The following is a 21,957-nucleotide window of genomic DNA, read 5'->3' as shown; positions in this document are numbered from 1 at the left end:
CCTCTACATCAGTTCTGAATTGCTTTTATAATGACAAGAAATCAGGTCAAGAAATTCCTGTGAATCTGTTGGGGGAGAATTAACTTAGGAAAGTTGTGGCACTACTTAGAAATCTACTGAGTTTTCACATTGTTGACCATTTAAAGGGAGGGTTCAGGGCGATTTGTACTTGAGCAGAATATGGTTTTAGACATGCTCCATTCTAAGCTATTAAATAAAAAATGTATAAATGTTATCTTAAATATCAAACACAACCAAAGGCAATTTTATAGCAATTAATATTGTGTCGCCTCCAAAGCTCCAGTTGAAAATGTCCTTGTTGTAATAAAATTCCTACGCTTCTTAACCCAGCATTTTAAGTAATGAATTTAATTATGAAGAAAACTGCTGTCACTAAAGCCTTCTTCTCAATCATACCTGTGTTTATGACAAAAAAAAATCTGTTGCCATGGAAATTTTAGTGTCAAAGTTGCAACTCATAAAGCTTTACTGAAGTGTAAAGTAAAAATAGGAAGTGATCTTTAGCAAAGAGAAACTTCTTCCTTAATATATTTTTAAAAACATTGAAATTATGGACAGCAGCTAGACTTTACAAGTGAACTCATTTTGCATAACCAAAAAATCATGTGAAAAGTTTGGCAAATATCTAATTTTGGAAAATCAAATAATTTAAAGTATAACTAGGGAACTCACAAAAGGCAGGAATTGCACTGGGAATCCACCTCAATTTAATTAAACATTTACTGAGGCTCTACTATCTTATATTAAAAATTAATATATTCATAGAGAGAGTTTTCTAAAATTGGGCACCTATATAGCTTGACATTAGTTTTAAAATTGTTTTTAGTTGTCATTAAAACCCCAAATAATGGAACCAGATATGAATGACACAGTTACAGTTGTATAATGAGACCAGGATCATTACTCACATTTAATAGTTATTTACTGATAGGTGAGCCAGTAACCATACTAAGCTTGCCAGCCAACAAGATGAGGAAGGTAAACGATGTGTTTCTTTTTAATTTATGAAATATTTCATGTATACAAAAAAGTAGAAACCAATATAACAAACAGCTTAAGAAAGGAAATTTTACAAATGAAACCTCTTGGTCATTCTTACTTGACCTCATTTCCTTCCTTCATCCAAGAGGTGACCACAAACTTGAATTTGGTATTGACCATTAATTAACCTGCCTTTAAAAAGAAGTTTAGTATATATTTATACATCTATAAATATTATATATTATATCATTTTTCCTGTTTTCAAAACTTTAAATAGTATCTCCCTATATGTATCCTTCTATATCACTTCATTTTTTTCTTTTGCTCAACCTACTTTTGAAGCATATCCAGATTGATGTATATCTCCGTAATTCATTTACAACTGCTCTGTGGTAGTCTATTATTCATTTATATGTTTTATATAATATTCTACTGTATGTTACACAATTATTTATTTATCCATTATCCACCTGAGGGATAGTCAGTAGTGTTTTGTGTGTGTGTGTGCGCGCTATTGTAATCTATGCCTCAGTGAACATTTTTGCATAAGTTTCCTTGGGCATATAGGTGGGCGCTTCTTTCGGGGATATATCACAAGCATTTCAAATATAAGAAAATGAAAAAGGGTGGTTAAACAGTAGACTTCTGGATCCACTATTTTCTTCCCTAACTCCCAGTTAGTGGCTTGTCCAATCCTATGCACACAAAGATAAAGTTTAAAATAATATTTTATTTTTCTACAGATTGAAGATGTTCATGATGACATTATGTATATTTCACCTACGTTTCCAGGCTTGTGGACACCTTGTAGATTAAAAGATACATCAACAAAAAATGATGTACCTGTCTCAAGACAAATGAAAGCCAAAGGACTGTAGGGCGGGCTCACACACTTATGACACCCTTGTGCTAAGGTTATAAGACCTTGCTGTGAAATGTAACAATACAGAACTATGTGCCCTTGGGCATTGTTAAAAGCCAAACTATCAGTGCACCAGGAAGTACTCCAGGAGTTCTGGGAGCCTATGCTCTGTCATTTGAGCTGCGATGGAGGGATCTGTATAATGCTGTCCAGAAGGGGAAAGAAGGGCAATGCAGACCAGAGGCAGAAGCCAAGTTTCTAGTACTCTCCAAAAATGTACCATTTTTTCACCCCTGCAATTCAGTGAAGGAGAACAAGTCAACGAGGCTGGGGAATATGGAAAGTGCCTACACGTGTACTGAACCGAGACTACTGCATTTAAGCCTCTGAATAGCTGGCAGGTGGTCAATTTCTTAAGCAATCTCTTGGAGATTGATATGGGGAAAGATATGGGGAGCACTGGGGTTTTATTACCCATCACTTAGATGCTAGCACCGGCTCCTCTTCTCTCGCTCCCTGCTTCCCTCCCCCTCTTTCTCCTTCTCTTCTTCCCATTTTACTTTGTCTCCTGTCATTCTCTGTTATAATTAAGACAAATAAAAAACATTGCAGGTGTCTGCTATAAAACATCTGCAGATACTGTACGTTGCATGGGGGAAAAAAAAGCAGCTGCAAATTGTGTAATTTGGTCTTTAAAGAAAGCCTGAAAGACATTTCCGGAAACAAATACATCTTTCATCCTGGTAGACGTTGAATTTTCTTTTTGTTTGTACTTCAGCCCAGTTCATCACCGTTTTCTCACTGCCTTGCACAGAAAGTTTCAGCGCTAACCAGTGACTGTTGTCCCTACTTTAGAAGAGATGGGGGATTTCTGGAATGATGGCTTAAAATGGGGAAACCGTGACTGCAGGGTCTGGTGCAGTTTTAGACAGTGTTTCTCTCAGTCAAAACAAAACCTAAGAATGACAGCATCTGTAAGTTACTAAATGTGGGAAGAAAGTAAAAATACGCTGAAATATTATCTGCAATAGTTGGAAGGGACCTGTCTTCCCCAAAGGAAAACAATGTATTGGCATGGATAACACTGGGGACACCCCATGCTTTCTTGGGTTACCCATTCAGTCTGCAAGTGATTTTTAACAATCTCTTTCTAGGGTGTTCCCCACTAGGTATTCCAGTTTTAGCTTGAGGTTCAGCTATGTCTTCCTCTCCCTTGATTTTCAAATTTCCCAAAGCAGTAGAGTAGGTACAAGGGCTGGGGAAGCCAGGTTAGCAACAAAGGGCTCAAATTCTCCAGTCAGAAAGAGCTGGGATTTAGATCCTGGCTCTACCTCTGAATATGATCATTGGACAAGTTGCTGAACTGCTTGATGCCTTTGTTTCCTCATCTGTAAAACAGAGCCAGTCATCCTATGTGCATCACACTCCTAATTCTTGTGAGTCCAGAAGGAGACAATGCATATGAAGTATTTACTTATACAGTGCCTTGTATGGTAAATGCTCCAGAAACGGTAGACAACAAATGCAGTGATAGTTTTTTTAAGGAACTTCCTTAAAAACTAGAACTAGAGTTACCATATGATCAAGCAATCCCACTCCTGGGCATGTATCTGGAGAAATACCTAATTTGAAAAGATACATGCACCCCAATGTTCATAGCAGCACTATTTACAATAGCCAAGACATGGAAGCAACCCAAATGTCCATCGACAGATGAATGGATAAAGATGTGATATTATACACAATGGAATATTACTCAGCCATAAGAAGATTGAAATAATGCCATTTGCAGTGACATGGATGGACCTAAAGATTATCATACTAAGTGAAGTAAGTCAGACAGAGAAAGACAAATATCATACAATATTGCTTATATGTAGACTCTAAAAAAATTATACAAATGAACTTATTTACAAAACAGAAATAGACTCACAGACATAGAAAACAAACTTATGGTTACCAAAAGGGAAGAGGGGGAATAAATTAGGAATTTTGGATTAACAGATACACACTACTATATATAAAATAGATAAACAGTAAGGATCTACTATAGCAAAGGGAACTAAATTCAATATCTTGTAATAACATGTAATGGAAAAGAATCTCAAAAAGATATTCTTTTATATGTATACATATATACATATATGTATATACATATGTGTATATAAATATGTATATGTATAACTGAATTACTTTGCTGTATACCTGAAACATTATAAATTCACTATACTTCAATAAAAAAATAAAATAAAACAAACAAAAAAACGATAGTGATAGTGATGGCGGTGGTGGTGGTGATACCTTTGCTTCCCCTCCTTTTAGAACCCCATACTGTCACCTTGTCTGGGTCATGTATGTACATATATACATACAAAACATACTTACATATGTACATCCACCCATCCTATTATTCATTCAACAAATATTATAGACCTTTATTAGGTGCCAGGCATCATTCTAAAGTTCTATAAAATACTACATGTATTTGTGTTCATTAATTTTTAAATAAAGAAAAACAAAAAGCATCCAATTAGTAAAAACTTAACAGAAATGAATAATGAAAGACATGCATATACATTCTCAGTAAATGAATATTAGGTTGAAGTGAAGGGCCTTGGTTATTAGTCAGGCTGTATTTCCACACTTACGTTAAATGTATAGTGCCTCCTGTTGTTCCTTTTGCCGCTGGTAGCTAACCTTTGCATAATAAATTAAACTTCCCTTGGGAGAAACACAAAACCCTTGAAAACTTTCTCGATCCCAGCAGAGAAATTTATAAAGCCCAGTCCCGGGCCAAAGCATTTGGAAACCTTCACCACATTAGCACCATCACTTTCTGAATGGCTTTTCTGGCTGACCCAAATTTTATTTTGTTTGAGGGTATAGCCATCAGGCAAATTTTCTTTCTGAATTCAGTGGTAAATATTTTGTTCCTTTCTTTTTCACTACAACATGGTTTCCTGCTGGTCTTCTTGCCTTTGTTTCTTTCCTTTCCATTGTATACTGCATGCTCATCTTCCCTGAAAGCCAGGCTATCATTCATTTCATTCATTCATTCATTCTCTTTCACTCAATCAACACTTATCAAATGTCCACTAGCACCAGGAATGTGTCACTCTTCTCCTTAATCACCAGTAATGCTACCCTATCATATACTGAATCAAGGCCAAAGTCTTCACTCCAATTCCACCCTTAGAGTTTATCTCATTTCCATCATGACTGTCCAGATTGGTAGCAGGAGAGTCCTTTGCACATACACTATATTCATTTTCACTTTTATGCCTCTGTTCTCCAACAGCATCTTCCCTACCAGCAAATTTTCAACCATTATTACCCTTCTTATCATTAAAAGTCTTGCTCAAGACTCATTTCTTTTATGTAGTATTCTTGACAATTCTAGCTTGGTTATTCCCAGACTTTGGACTTCATGGATGTGTAAATGAAAAAACAAAACAAACAAAAAAGACAAAAACAAAACAAAAACCAAAACAGGGACCAATATAAGGTTGCTAGGTTGCTATTTTTTTCTTTTATTGTAAAGTAAGTACATTTTAAAATATGGGTTACCAGCTCCTATTATCACTACTCCATAAAAGAAAGGCCATTTTCATTTTTCACAGAACTAGAACAAAGAGTTTTAAAATTTGTATGGAAACATAAAAGACTCCAAATAGCCAAAGCCATCTTGAGAAAGAAAAACAGAGCTGGTTGAATCAGGCTCCCTGACTTCAGACTATACTACAAAGCTACAGCCATCAAAACAGTATGGTACTGGCACAAAACCAGAAATATAGATCACTGGAACAGGATAGAAAGCCCAGAGGTAAACCCACGGACCTATGGTCACCTAATCTATGACATAGGAGGCAAGAATATACAATGGAGGAAAGAAGTTTCTTCAGTAAGTGGTGCTGGGAAAACTGGAGAGCAACATGTAAAAGAATGAAATTAGAACATTCTCTAAAATCATACACAAAAATAAACTCAAAATGGATTAAAGACCTAAATGTAAAACCAGATACTATAAAACTACTAGAGGAAAACATAAGCAGAACACTCTTTGACATAAATTGCAGTAATATCTTTTTGGATCTGTCTCCTAGAGTAATGGAAATAAAAACAAAAATAAACAAATGGGGCCTAGTGAAACTTAAAAGCTTTTGCACAGCAAAGAAAACCATAAACAAAACAAAAAGACAACATCCAGAATGGGAGAAAATATTTGCAAATGATACAACTGACAAGGAATCAATCTCCAAAATATACAAACAGCTCATACAGTTCAATATCAGAAAAACAAATAACCCAATTGAAAAATGGGCAGAACATCTAAAAAGACATTTCTCCAAAGAAGATATACAGATGGCCAAAAGGCACATGAAAAGATGCTCCACATCACTAATTATTGGAAATGCAAATCAAAACAACATTAAGTTATCACCTCACACCAATCAGAATGGCCAACAAAAAAATGTCTCCAAATAATACATGCTGGAGAGGATGTGGAGAAAAAGGAACCCTCTACACTGTTGGTGGGAATGTAAATTGGTACAGCCACTATAGAGAACAGTATGGAGGTTCCTTAAAAAACTAAAATAGAGCAACCATATGATCCTGCAATCCCACTCCTGGGCATATATCAGGAGAAAAACATAATTCAAAAAGATACAAGCACCCCAATATTCATAGCAGCACTAGTTATTGTACAATAGCCAAGACAGGGAAGCAACCTAAGTGTCCATCGACAGATGAATAAAGAAGATGTGGTACACACACACACACACACACACACACACACACACACACACACACAATGGAATATTACTCAGCCATAAAAAAGTTAAATAATGCCACTTGCAGCAACATGGATGGATCTAGCAATTATCATACTAAGTGAAGTAAGGCAGACAAAGACAAATATCATATGATATCACTTATATGTGGAATCTAAAAAATTATACAAATGAACTTATTTACAAAACACAAATAGACTCACAGACATAGAAAACAAACTTATGGTTACTAAAGGGGAAAGTGAGGAGGGGATAAGTTAGGATTTGGGGACTGACATATACACACTACTATATAAAACAGATAACCAACAAGGACTTAACTCGTACAGCATAGGGAACTCTATTCAATATCCTGTAATAACCTATAATACAAGAGAATGTAAAAAAAGAATATATATATATATATATATATAACTGAAAACTAACACAACACTGTAAATCAACTGTATTTCAATAAAAATTAGAAAAAAGAAAGGCCATTTTAACCCAAATAGGAAGGAGAAAATCCATAATCTTAGAATAAAGAGCAGTTCATTAAACACATTTAACTTTATAAAAAACATATTTATGTTTCCTTATTTTTTTCATTTTACCGTGAATATCCATTCATGAGCCAACATGTAGGATGCTAAACAAAGTGGATCAGAAATGCATGATCTTCTTCCAGTTTGGCAGGGAAATGACAACTCCTAGCAAGATGATTACTACTACTTCAGGTACTAAGTACCTTTTAATCGTATCACTTAATTTAATCCTCACAGCAATTCTATTAATGTTCCCATTCTACAGGTAAGGAAAGGAAGGCTTAAAGAATTTGTTACTTTCTCAAAGTAGCAGAACTAGCAAGTGGTGAAGTTACTATTCAAATTCAGGTCTATATAGTTCCATAGCCCATGTTCTAAAACTTTATGCAATGCTATCCCTCAGAAGTGCAAAATATGAAAGGTCTAATTCACTGTAGATTTCTTCCTAAGCCACACAGACAAATTCCAAAGTTGACTGAACACTTCGAGTTGACTCGAAGCTTATCCAGAATTTTTCAACCTTGGCACAGATATTTTGAGCCAGATAATTTGTGGCTGTGGGGGGCTCTTCTGGACGTGGCAGGATACTTCGCAGCATCCCTGGCTTCTACCCACTAGATGCCAGTTGTACTGCCTTCGCAGTTATAATAATCAAAAATATCTTCGGACACTGCCAAATGTCACCTGAGGGGCAAAACTGCCCCTAGTCAAGAACCACTGATTTAATTCAGTCTTGCTGTATGGATGCATCTAAAGACCTAAACATTATAGAAAAGTGGGAATAGTTGTACTGTGCACAAACATATTTTCTATGAGTAGCTCTGTAAGATAGTTTTAATAAGCAACAGCATTGTCATTTAATTCAAATACCATTTAAAACATTACTCAAAACAATGTTTTTTTAAGGAAATTTAGCTTATGAAAGAAAACAATTTTATTTTGCTTATTATAAGAGGATAGTTCCAAAAATTTATTTCAAACAAGAAAAGCAGTAACAATTAAATCCTTTATAAGGTTAACACATAAAGGATGTTCAGGGAATAATCGACACCATCCAGTTGAAAAGGCTTCCTTCTGATACGATACAACCACTAGCAAGATCAAAAAGTCTCTCAAGACTGAACATAGATGGCAGCGAGATATCAAATGGGACCTGAGAAAAAGCATAAAAGTGTTCATGAAATGCATTGTTCCGAACTGTTGACTGAAGTAATGTTCTCAAATACCAATTCCATGTAATAATTTTATGTGAAAGATTTTTAACTCTTGCCTAAGACACAAATTTCACATCTCTACCCTGCTGAAATGTCACATATATCATTTTCTATCCCATGAAGATTCATATCTATGAGTCTATAAAAACAGCCTACAGATTCATATCTGTAAATGTATAAAAATGAGCCTACAAAACAGCAGACACTCGTATAAATATGGACCATTCGTGTTTATATAATCATTGTATATGATTGTAAGTGTAGGAATTTTGGCCCAGTTACTAATGAACCACTTTCCTCCATAACACATTGCTCAGTAGACAAATCTCCCTCCCTCATTTTGAGCTTAAATCCTGACATGGTGAAGCAAAAATTGTGTTTGGAGCTCACTCTTTCTGAAAGAAACACCTAGTTACCATGCTGAGGACTAGTGCAGCCTAAGTCATCTAAGCAGCCTGAAAGATGGAAAATAAAGACCACTTTGGGGGTCATAGCACTGGTTATTTGAATGGGAGAAGGGCAAGAAGGAGAGAACAAACATGAAGGAAAGGAAATAAATGTTTACTGGGGACGCACTTCACGCAGAGTTAGATACTTTTGAAGATGTATGAGAAACATCACGGAGAATGGTCACAATGAATTAGATCCTTGGGGCCCTGAATCCTGGTAAGAAACTAGAGGACAAGTTTTTTCAATGTCTTGTCTGTTTGTTAAATGAAACTTTTATTCTCAAGAAAACATAATGAACTTAAAAGTAGAGACTGGTTTTCATTTCTTATTCTTCATTTTATTGGATTAAAAAAATGATCAAAAGTATTCCAATGCTTTCTATAACTTCAGATAATAAAGAGGTGAAAAAAATTAATAACATCCTCCTTTTTTACTCAATCCTGAAGTAATCAGTGTTAGCAGTTTAAAGAATATCTTTCCAAAACTTAAAAAATCCTCATACAAATGTATAATCATGTGGGTTTTTTTCTTTTCCTTTTTTTCTTTACTTTTTTTTTTGAAATAGGATAACTAGATTTCCATTATTTGCTTTTACAATTACCAATATGTAAGAGAAATCCCACCTTAACCAATTCAGGGAGGCAGAATAACCACACGGAGGTTAAAAGTGTACATTCTGGAGTAAGACTGCTTGGTTCACTCAGACCTCACCATATACCAGCCAGGTGAGGCTGAGTAAACTATTTGATCTGTTTAAATTTTAATTTCCTAATTTCACTACCCCAGTCCTTGGCAAACACAAATATGCTTCCTGTCTCTGTGTATATGTCTGTTCTGGATATTTCATAAAAATGAAACCATACAGTATATGACCTTTTATGTCTGGCTTAACTTAACATAATATTTTGGAGGTTCATCCACATTGCTGTGTGTATCAATACTTTGTTCCTTTTTATGACCACATTTTGTTTATCCATTCATATGTTGATGGACATTTGTGCTGTTTCCACCCTTTGGCCATTGTTAAGTGTTACTGTTAAATACAAGTACAAGTTTTGTTTGAACGTCTGATTTCAATTTGGGGGGGGTCCATATCTAGGAATGAAATTACTGAATCACATGGTAATTCTATGTAAGTTATTGAAGAACCACCAAACTGTTTTACTCTATGTTTTACATAGAGGCTGCAACATTTTACATTCCCACTATTAACGTATGATGGATCTAATTTTTTCACATCCTCTCCAACATGTATTTTCTTTTTCACTGTACAAGTTTCAGGTGTATAGCATTATAATTCGACGTCTGTATATACCACAAAGTGATCACCATCACAACTCTAGTTGCCATCACCACAATAAGTTGACCCCCCTCACCTATTTTGCCCACTCCCCAATCCCTTCCCCCTCTGGTAACCACTAATCTATTCTCCGTATCTATGAGTTTGTTTTCATTTTATTTTGTTTGTTCACTTGTTTTGTTTTTAGATTCCACATATAAATGAAATCATACAGTATGTTTCTCTCTCCATCTGACTATTTCACTTAGCATAATAACCTCAAGATCCATCCATGTTGTCACAAATGGCAGGATTTCATTCTTTTTTATGGCTGAGTAATATTTCATTGTCTTTATACCACATCTTCTTTTATCTATTCATCTATCAATGGATACTTAGGTTGTTTCCATATGAACACAGGAGTATATGTATTCTTTCAAATTAGTGTTTTCATGTTCTTTGGATAAATACCCAAAAGTGGAATAGTTGGGTCATATGGCAGTTCTATTCTCAATTTTTTGAGGAATCTCCACACTGTTTTCCAGAGTGGCTACACCAATTTATAGTCGCACCAATGGTGTACAAAGGTTCCCTATCTCCATATCTTCTCCAACATTTGTTACTTCTTGTCTTTTCGATAATAGTCATTCTAACAGGCATGAGGTGATATCTCATTATGGCTTTGATTTGCATTTTCCTAATAATTAGTGATGCTGAACACAGTTTCATGTGATTGTTAGCCATCTCTATGTCTTCTTTGAAAAAATGTCTATTCAGATCCCCTGCCCAGTTTTTAATTGGGTTGTTTGGGGGCGTTTTGTTTGTTTCTTTTTGTTGAATTGTATGAGTTCTTCATAGATTTTGGATATTAACCGCTTAGTTAATATATGATTTGCAAATATCTCCTCCCACTCAGTGTGTTACCTTTTCATTCTGATAATGGTTTCCTTCACTGGGCAGAAGCTTTTAGTCTGATGTGATGTAGTCCTGTCTATTTATTTTTTCTTTTGTTTCCCCTGCCTTTGGAGCCAGATACACAAAAACATTGCTAAGATTGATGTTAATGAATTTACCATCTATGTTTTCTTCTAGGAAGTTTATGATTTCAGGTCTTACATTCAAGTTTTCTATCCATCTTGAGTTAACTTTTTCAATTCCATATTTCAAAACTTAACTTTTTTATTGAGCACTTTAAAAAAGATTATAGTTGATTTACAACGTTTCAGGTATACAGCAAAGTGATTCAGTTATACATACATTTATCTATCTATACTTTTCCAGATTCTTTTTTTCTTTTTTTTTAATTGAAGTATAGTTAATCTACAGTGTTGTGTTTCAATTGTACAGCAAAGTGATTCAGTTATACATATGTATATATTCTTTTTCAGATTCTTTTCCATTATAAGTTATTACAAGGCACTGAATATAGTTCCCTGTGCCGTACACAAGGTCCTTGTTGTTTATCTATATAGTAAGTATGTAACTATTAATCCCAAACTCCTAACTTATCTCCCCTCAACCCTCCCCCCATCCCCTTTGGTAACCATAAGCTTGTTTTCTATGTCTGTGAGCCTATTTTTGTAAATAACTTCATTTGTATCATTTTTCTAGATTCCACATATAAGTGACATCATATGATATTTGTCTTTCTCTGTCTGACTTACCTCACTTAATGTGATAATCTCTAGATCCAGTTTGCTGCAAATGGCATTATTTCATTCTTTTTTACAGCTGAATAATATTCCATTGTATATAATATACATGTCTTGGGTATCATAAATAGTACTGCTATGAACATTGGGGTGCATGGATCTTTTCGAATTAGAGTTTTCTCCAGATATAGTTTTTGATTGGGTTTTTTTTTTGATATTGAGCTGTATAAGTTGTTTGTATATTTTGGAAATTAATCCCTTGTCAGTTGTATCGTTTGCAAATATTTTCTCCCATTCTGTAGGTTGTCTTTTCATGTTGTTTATGGTTTCCTTTGCTGTGCAAAAGCTTTTAAGTTTAATTAGGTCCCATTTGTTTATTTTTGTCTTTGTTTCCATTACTCTAGGAGGAGAATCCAAAACTGTATTGCTGTGATTTATGTCAAAGAGTGTTCTGCCTATGTTTTCCTCTAGGAGATTTATAGTATCCAGTCTTACATTTAGGTCTTTGATCCATTTTGGGCATATTTTTGTATATGGGTGTTAGAGAATGTTCTAATTTTACTATTTTATTTGTTGTTGTCCAGTTTTCCCAGCACCACTTATTGAAGAGACTTTCTTTTCTCCATTGTATATTCTTGCCTCCTTTGTTGTAGCTCAATTGATCATAAGTATGTGGGTTTATTTCTGGGCTGTCTATCCTGTTCCATTCATCCATGTGTCTGGTTTTTGTGCTAGTACCATACTGTTTTTATTAATATAGATTTGTAGCGTAGTTTGAAATCAGGGAGTGTGATACCTACAACTTTGTTCTTCTTTCTCAGGATTGTTTAGGGTCTTTTGTGGTTCCATACAAATTTTAGTATTCTTTGTTCTATTTCTGTGAAATATGCCATTGGAATTTTGATAGGGATTGAACTGAATTTGTAAATTGCTTTGGGTAATATGGTCATTTTAACAATATTAGTTTTTCCAATCCATGAACACATAATATCTTTCCATTTATTTGTGTCTTCTTCAATTCTTTCACCGGCATCTTATAATTTACAGTGTACAAGTCTTTCACCTCCTCGGTTAAATTTTTTCCCATGGGCTCCATGGCACTTTGGACACTTTTTCAGCTTCAGCTTTTGGAAATTTTATGGAAGGTTCTGGGTCTTTCATAGGGAACTTCTCAAGAAAATTTAGGTTCCAGGTGAAATTACTGAATTTCTTTCTTTGTCATTCGACAGAGATAACATTGGCAATCACATAATTACTGAGAAGTCTTGTTTGTGTTTAGAAAATAGCTTTGAGTCCAAATTGTCCAGGATAAGGTACCAGAGAATCTTGGTTCCTTTTCCTGGATTAGGAAACACTTTGTAGAAAGGAAGGAAAAAATATCTTGGTAGGTAGCAGATTGTAATTTAGTTCAAGCAGGTTATGGTTCAAGGAGCAATATTAAAGAAATGATGATGATTTTGCCTGCCTAGAGAGGATAAAAGTCTGAAACAGTACAAGGAAGGGAAAGGAAGTTAATCAAGGCGGGGCACCCTGAAGGAGTTCATTCAAATCTGGCCTGGACTTGAACTTGTTTGGGGGAGTTCTGAAAGCCATTGGAAAGTTAAAGGTTTTTTTTGCCAATGCTATACTTTATATGAGTTTCTGCCTGAAAACTAGATTTTATCATAATGAAAGATTTTATTACTTCTGCTCCTTTGTTCTATTTTCCTTGATTGAAACAAAAATCATATTGTATTCAAAGTATCTATGCTTTGTCTTAAGCCACTGAGTTTTTATTGAGCACCTACTTTGAGACATCTTCTTGCTTCTCTCAGCCCAGTGTCATTTGTCTTTTCATTGATTCTAAGTGTTAATGACCAAGAAAAAAGGGAGAAAGCCAAATAACCACTAATCAATTAGATTTGCCTACTCTTGTAATTGGTAAGCAGGATATAAAAAACTGCAAGCTTTGTGAAACAACTGGATTTAACTTTGTGTCCTTTCAAGAACCTTAAAATACAGAGTCACAGCCATTAAAAGAAAAAACAATAGCTTCGAGGTAGGAAAGCAAATACTGTTTTTTTGTTGTTCTTGTTCAACCACAAATATTGATTGAGCACCTACTATATGTCAGTCACAATGTCAATCACGCTAAGCACCATGTGAGCCTCAATTTTCTCATCGGCAAAATGAAAACTTGTGCTTCTCAATAGAGAAACAATGGGCATCTTGGGCAGGACAATTCTTTGTGCAAGTCTGTCCCCTGCCCTCTAAATGACATGAACTCTACCTTGTAATTGGTTCAATCCAATGATGCCCCCACACATTTCCAAAGGGCCCCTGGGGGCATTTCCACCCTGGATGGAGAATCCCAGGCCTACCATCTACGATATCAGGAGCCAGGGAAAGTGGAGAAGCCGTGTAACTGGCAGATTTTGGATGATGTCGAGTCCCAAGAAGAGCAGGTTCTGGACCATGTTTCCAGGGAACTGAGCCACACAGTGGTCCCAGGGTGACGTCAACATCCTAGGGGTTCTTGGTTTTGGCTCCTGAGTCAGAACTCCTACTCCCTATATGCAGCCACGATACAATCCAGGAACTTCGGGTTTCCGTTCCCAGCTGAGCCTGGGGTTCATTCTGAAGAAGATGAAGCAGAATGAGTGGGAGCTGCGACTGCTCATGCTGGATCCTCCTGGACGCCGGAGCCGTGAGGGTAGCAGGGGGGCCCCCGTCCAGCTGGCGGTGCCAGGCACCCCCCTACTGGACACTGGATGTGCGGCCAGCCGGCCCGTACCAACAGGAAATACTGTTTTTATCTAGCATTTTCATATATATATCTTTTTCTACCATGTTTTCTATCTCTTCTTTATATATCATCTGAGTCTTTGAAGTCTTTTTTTTGGACTGGGGAAAAAACATGCATTCCAAAGTAGAAAGGATAATACAATACTAGCTTACTTAAGAGCAGATATCATGAATGACTGGTGACCCATCTAATAAAAGTTCCAGATGAGAGGGAACTAGATGTATTTGGTTTCACTATATGTTATATGATTGAGAGAATCCCAATACCAACAATGTTATTCTCCGCAATCTAACAGAAACAGCACCTAACTCTTAGGAAGGTGAGAAGGGCTTATATACAACTCTATCAGACCACAGGAAATTTCACACTTTGCTGCAAACAAGATTATCTTTTTCATCACTCTAATTTTTGTATTAATAAAACTTTAAATATAGCAGAAAAGAAGTTTTCTTAAACATAATATGAGATCACAGGGTCATATTGGTAAGGTGGTAGAAATCTTCTAAATTAAAATGTAAAGAAATAACATTATTATAAAGACATTTTGCAGAGAACAAGAAAATTAGAAATTAAAGACAGGATTACAGTTGACAAAGCATATGTTCAGGAAATTGGTTCAATTGTTGTACTGCCTTAGAATAGAATCTCTTCTTAAATCATCCGCCCCATCACCATCGCTCTCACTGACACTCTACAACCACTGAGCCCTGGCTATGCATGGCATTTCCTTGAGCTCTTGAGCAGAGTTCACCTTTTAATAAAGGACAATTCCTGCTCAGATATATTGTCCCACATGGTCAGGAAACCAAAGGTTTCAGTCCAGCCAAAGACATTTCAGCAACATAAGGAGCCCTGTCTCCATTTTCACATCTAAGTAGATGCCAGAAATGTTTTGAACAATGGAACAAACACATGAAGAACACCTCCATGAGAGGAGATATATTGAGGGAGACTACATTCACTGGGATATATGTTTAAAAATCAATTTTACGTGATGTTCATACTTTAAGAGAAAATCCATATTTGGTCTTTGTCCCAGTTTCTTGGCATAGAGGTCCTAAATCCCTTGGAAATTTTCTTTTGTATGTTAATAAGATGACTAAGGTGGGGAAAGGTGCCTAGATAGCTTCAGGATAGGGTTGGTCACCAAGAAAACCAACCATGTGATTAGAGAGTTAAACTTTCAGCCCAGTGCCCCCGACCTTCAGGGAGGGGAGAGGAACTGGACATTAAGTTCAGTCACCAACGGCCAATGACTGAATCAATCATGCCTCCGTAATGAAACTTCCACAAAAATCCCATAATGACACATTTTGAGGAACTTCTTGGTTGGTAAACAAATTGAGGTACTGGGAGGGTGACGCACCTGGAGAGGGCATGGAGACTCTGTTCCTCCCAACCCCCATATCTTGCCCTATGCACCTTTTCTATTTGGCCATTCCTCAGTTGTATCCTTTATAATAAACTGGTAATCATAAGTGAAGTGTTATCCTGAGTTCTGTGAGTCTTTATAGCAACTTATCGAACCTTAGGGGGCATCATGGGAACTCCTGAATCTGCAGTCTGCTGGGACAGAAGTATGGGTAGCCTGGGCACCTCATTTACAGCAGGCATCTGAAGTGGGGGCATTCTTGGATTGAGCCCTTAATCTGTGGGAGTCTGTGCTAACTCTGGGTAGTAGCGTCAGAACTGAATTGAATTGTTGGGCACCCAGCTGGTGCCAGAGAACTGTAGAATCGGCTGGTGTCAGGAAAAACCCCACAAGAGTCGTATCTGGTATTATGTAGATTAGGGCAGTGCTCAGCTAGTGAATGTCTCTGGGGCCTTTGGGGCTTTCTCCTGCATTCCTCCTCTTCCCTTGCACCCCTTCTGCACACATTGCCCTTCATACCCTACCCCAGGCTGAGCCAAGGCACTACGTGATGAAAACTGATAGAGCTGGCAGTGGTATCTCCATTATGGATATATGCTTTTTATAGGGAACTATTTAACAAAACAATCTTTTGAGACCATTAAGAAAAAAGTAAAAGTTTAGGCTGTGCGTATCCAGGCTTATTCTGACGTTCAAGAGTCTAAGTCCCAGAGAAAAGAGCCTTTGAAACCCTATTGTGCAGAAAGAACAGCTGCTCTCTCACTCCAGGCAAGTCTCTGTCACCATATAAAAAACTAATAAAGGGTCTCAAACAGGGCAAATCCCCTTTAAAATATCAAAAGCTCTAATCAGAACAGGAAGCGGAGTCATACAACCAACAATGAAGTGCATAAGGCATAAAGGCTAGATGCAAGTTTTCGGCTGACGGTTCCGTGCTTATAATCAGAGGTTGGGGGGAGAATTAAAGGAAAAGTGTTTTGGGGTAGATGACTGAACAGAAATGCTTATAGTCAATGTGTTGTAAAACTGAGTGTGTATTCCTCACTCTCTGTGGAGATTTGAGCATAAATTCTGATATAGTTCTATGCGTGATGACATTGTTCTTTACATCATTGCCTTTATTTGCATAAAATGGTTTTAAAGCTTTACCAAGTCCTTGTTTTTTTACTCTGGGAAAAAACGTTTCTCTGAAAAAGGAAGCCTGCATTTATTGAGGATTGGATATGGGCTCGAATCTTTGTTTTACAGACTTTATATCATTGTAAATTAACTGTTAAAACAGAGGTCAAAGGAAACTGTGATTGAACTGTGGGGTCACACTGCAGAAGGTATTTTTAATCATGAGTGGGTGATGTGTATGATGTTTTCCCCTTACTTCTACATTAGAAAATAAACTTTCGACAGAAAGTGTGTTTCCAAGTTCCTTTAGAACTCTTCTAATTCCAATAAATAAGGATTAATGGAGTACTCTTATGTATTCATCACCAGTCAGGGATCTTCATTTTTTATTATTATTTTTAACTCATTGTTGCAGTTCAGGTTCCTGGGAAGCAGACCCTGAGATGGAACTTAGCTTTCAGGAAGTTTATTGGGGCATACCCTTGGGATCAACACCCATGGGGAAAGGGAAGAAAGCAGGATTAGGTAGAGGGAGAAGACTGGCTGCAATGCAGACACAACAAACCCCCTGCCAACCCCATGGGGAGCTTTGAAGCTGGAGTGGCCCTTCAGAGTTGTCCCAACTTTTGTGGGGGGGGTGGTTGGGTCACTGCACACCCATATCAGCCAGTAATTAGATACAGATACCCCCCCAACCCACCCCTGCCCAAAAAGGCCATGTCCATTAGACAGGGGCAGTTCCTGGAGAGGGTTGAGAGCTGAGGGCTGCTGGTCAGCACATTCCCAGAGCTGGGAAAATAAGTTCTTCGGTCCGGAAGAGGAGCTCTTAGTGGCTCAGTGAAGGGGCCACCCAGGCGTAAATATTTAATTCAGTGGTTAACGATAGAACCATTAAACAAATGGCAATATGGCAAAACGCATACTAGTATATAACCAATACAAGCTAACGGGAGATTTAAAGTACTGAGAATTTTTATACAGAATTTCTAGAGGCTTCTTTTCTGGGTCATGGTAAAACAAACTTAATACCTTTCCAGTATCATTTCTATTAATCATGTTATTTGATTACCCTTAGGAACACTTCCCCCTCTAGAGTATGAGGAAGAGAATTAGAAACTAAGGAGTAGGAAGAAGATTCAGAAATATCTTCCCTCAAATAATATCCTTCCCCATACACTTAAATATGAAGAAATTCAGTAATTTCTCCTGAAGCCTAACTTTTCTTGAGAATTCCCTATGGAAGCCCTAGAACCTTACATAAAATTTTTTCCAAAAGCGGAAGCTGGAAATGTGTCCAGGGGCCCACAGTGCCCATGGAAGGAGCAAGAGACTGAAGTCAGGTAGGTGTGGGAGGAGAGGCTGCATGCAGCAGGGGCGTTTCATGGTGGATGGGCATGGTAGGGGGAGTTCAAGGGCAGCTGGGCAGTAGGGCAGAGGCAGTGCAGCTGGGTAATTAGAAACGTGATCTGAGGAGCCAGTCTGCCTGGGTGTAAATCCTGGCTCCGACATTAACTAGCTAAGGGACCTTGGGCAAGCCACTTAAATATCTCACACGTAAAAGAAGGATTTTTGTTTTTACAGACATCTAAACAGAAACAGAAACCTAAAGTCACATGCTGAATTTCAGAGTGCACGTGTGTATTAAGGTCCTGCTGCTGCTGTAACAAATGTAAGACAAACCTAGTGGCGTACAACACACGCTTGTTCTCTTACAGTCCCGGAGGTAAGAAATCTGAATTCAGTTTGGCTGGGCTAAAGTCAAGGTGTCAGCAGGGCAGGTTCCTTCTGGAGACTCTCAGCAAAGAATCTGTTTCTTTGCCTATTTTAGCATCTAGGGGCCACCTGTTTTCCTTGGTTTATAGCCCCTTTTCCATCCTCAAAGCACATCTCTCCAATCTTCACCTCCATCATCACGTTGCCTTCTCCTCTTCTGCTGTCAAGTCTCCCTCTGCCTCCCTTTTACAAGGATACTTGTGACTACACTTAAGGCCCACCTGAATAATCCAGGATAATCTCCCCCATCTCAATATCCTTAACTTAATCACATCTGAAGAGTCCCTTTGGTCATATAAGGTAACAGGTTCTGGGGATTAGGATGTGGACATCTCGGGGGGGGGCCATGAGTCAGCCTACCACAATGTGTGATTAAATGAGATGGCTTAGTTCGTAAGAATATCGTATTTCTAACCTATCTTCTCAACAGAGTTTTGGTAATTGAAGTTATAGAATTAATTCTGTGGAAAACATTCGTGGCGTTCCTGCAGATGCCTGCTGTGCCAGAGGTGACTAGAGCTCACTGAAGTACATACTTGTTCCTCTATGGTTCTCTACATCCTTGCGCATCAGGGCAAGGCCAATAGGATATGGGCAGAAATTAAATGCTAGCCATTCCATGCTGGCTCTTAGAAATGGTCACCCTAATTTATTGCCTAAACTGGGAGACTGTTGAGAATAAAAGGAGAGTATATTAACCACCACACCAAATCAACAGGTATGCGCTGTGACTGCTGCAGGCAAACCTGTATCTATAGTCACCCAACTTAAAAACATCCTACGAAATCCCCTAGCCCTCTTCTCCTCCGACTTGGAGGCCGTGTAGCCCAGACAGCACAGTTACAAGCTGAAGGAGAGTTGCGGACCCCTCATTGGACTTTTATGAGAAATAAGCAAACCTTGACTGCCACTGAGGTGTGGGGTTTATCTGTTAGCACAGCACAGCCTAAGCTATCCTGGCTCAAACAGCTACACTCTGGCAAGCTTGTTCTCCCCTTGCTGTATTTCTGAATAGGGGACATTCCATCAGAGTAAGGGTTGGACTCCACTTAAAGGTCAGGTCGTTGACTCTCAGCAGCGAAGTTCCAGGAAGAAATGCTCTAACTGGGTACAAATGCTGAAGGTGGGTTGCCTCCTGAATGGCTGTGACTGATCTGCCTGTGGGCTTTTGACCTGAGATACTGAAATGAAAACTCCAGAGTTTGAACAATACTTGGCATTTCTTGATGCTTTTTCATGAAGGAGCTCAGCGAGCTTAACATCTGGCAACTCTAAACAGGGGGCTCTTTTTCAGAGCAAAGGCTTACAAAGAATGTGAACTGAAGTTTGCATTTTGTTCCTGGGACTTTGTTGGTTAGAGTGAAAGGCTGAGGGGCTTTGTTAGTCAGCAGCTCCCACTGCAGCAGAAACTAGAGCGCAGACCCATGAGCAAGATGCGTAAGGAAACACTGCTCACGCTGAGTCCTTTGTTCCCATCCATTTACATCGCAAGCATCTGCAAACTATTCTTACAATGTGGCCAACACTGACCAGCAATTTTTGATAGGAAGTCTAACAGAGCTTGCAATTTACAAAGCAATTTCACATGAAGTATTTCTTTTAACTCTTTTTGGTATTTCTAACTTGAGCAATCAGCCTTTGTCTGTCAATATCCATAAGAAGATGTGGAGAAGAAGGGGGCAAGGAAAGAGGAGAAGGATGGAGAGGAGGAGGAGAGGGAGGAGGAGGGGTGAATCAGGTAGAGTGGGATCCATCCCTGCGCCTCAGTGAACCTTTACCCCACACTATGTGCCAGGTACCACAACAGGCACTTTTGAGCTAATGATTATTATGTGGCCAAAGTAAAATATTCAATGTTCATAAGGATTTTTTGGTCCATCAAAAGCATGATTTAGGGCTTCCCTGGTGGCGCAGTGGTTGAGAGTCCGCCTGCCGATGCAGGGGACACGGGTTCGTGCCCTGGTCCGGGAAGATCCCACATGCCGCGGAGCGGCTGGGCCCGTGAGCCATGGCCGCTGAGCCTGCGCGTCCGGAGCCTGTGCTCCGCAACGGGAGAGACCACAACAGTGAGAGGCCCGCGTACCGCAAAAAAAAAAAAAAAAAAAAAGCATTATTTAATGGTTCTCCAGGGAATTAAGCTGAGTGAAAAAATACCAATCCCCAAAGGTTACATACTGTATGGTTCCTTCAATATAACATTCTTGAAATGATACAATTATAGAAATGGAGAATATATTAATAATTGTCAAGGGTCAGGGACAAGGTGGCTATAAAAGGAGAACAGGAGGAGTCCTTGTAGTGATGAAATTGTTCTGTACCCCGACTTTATTAATGTCATTATCCTCGCTATGACACTGTACTACAGTTTTACCTTATATTATTATAATGTATTACATTATTATTTCTTAAAATTGCACATGAGCCTAACATGATCTCAAAACAGAAAGTTTAATTTAAAAAGGATGATTGAAAAATAATATTAAGACTACATCTATTAAATGTCCCTTTACTCTTTTGAAAATTAGCAAACATTCAGATAGGCCAAAAGCCACCAATGCAGAGAGTTACGAATGATCAAATGAAGAAATGACTCATTTCTCATTATTTTAAGGCAGGGAAAAATAAAGATGGCCACAATGTATTGGATGCTTACCCATGGCGCTGACAGGCACTATATCAGACGTGTCACATACTGTTTCTAATGCAATCCTACGTGAGGAGAAGCTATCACCAATGGACAGATAAGGAGCTGAAGCAGAGAAGGAAAAGTGAGTAGCTCACGGTCACACCATCAACAGATGGTGGAACCAAGAATCAAATCATGTTTTGATCTGCTGAGAAACGTTGCTTCCGAGACCTTCAGCAGCATGTAATTGACCTGAGGTCTTTAAGGACTAATGACTTGTCCACAAGAGCAACAGTGGGGCTCCAGCGTGTGCCGAGCACTCTTCCCACCGTGCTGTGTTCTCACAGGTGGTTGAGAAAAGAACATAATGGTACCAGCTACCTGAGATACAGGAGAAATAAGGGCAAAAATCTCTAATGACTGGTGTCCAAAGTATTAACAAAGAAAATGGGTAAATTTACACCAGTTTCTCCTTTGTGGATTTATTTAAATATAAAGAACATTGG

At 38.0% G+C, this 21,957-nt stretch overlaps 1 protein-coding gene across 1 annotated transcript in view; it reads right to left on the bottom strand.

Moving 5' to 3' along the window:
* Positions 1–8,177: 8,177 nt before the first annotated feature.
* CFAP54 (cilia and flagella associated protein 54) overlaps positions 8,178–21,957 on the bottom strand; it is a 302,505-nt gene continuing 288,725 nt past the window's right edge. Inside the window, exon 68 of the mRNA XM_027107250.1 lies at positions 8,178–8,334. Coding sequence (XP_026963051.1) covers positions 8,215–8,334 — 120 coding nt within the window. The 3' untranslated portion in view covers positions 8,178–8,214. The remainder of the gene's footprint in view (positions 8,335–21,957) is intronic.

This window comes from Aethalodelphis obliquidens, unplaced genomic scaffold, assembly GCF_003676395.1.
Source record: "Aethalodelphis obliquidens isolate GAN/ISIS:26980383/991018 unplaced genomic scaffold, ASM367639v1 scaffold8, whole genome shotgun sequence".
In the NCBI taxonomy this organism is placed as follows: domain Eukaryota; kingdom Metazoa; phylum Chordata; class Mammalia; order Artiodactyla; family Delphinidae; genus Aethalodelphis; species Aethalodelphis obliquidens.
This window is presented reverse-complemented; position numbering and strand designations above follow the sequence as displayed.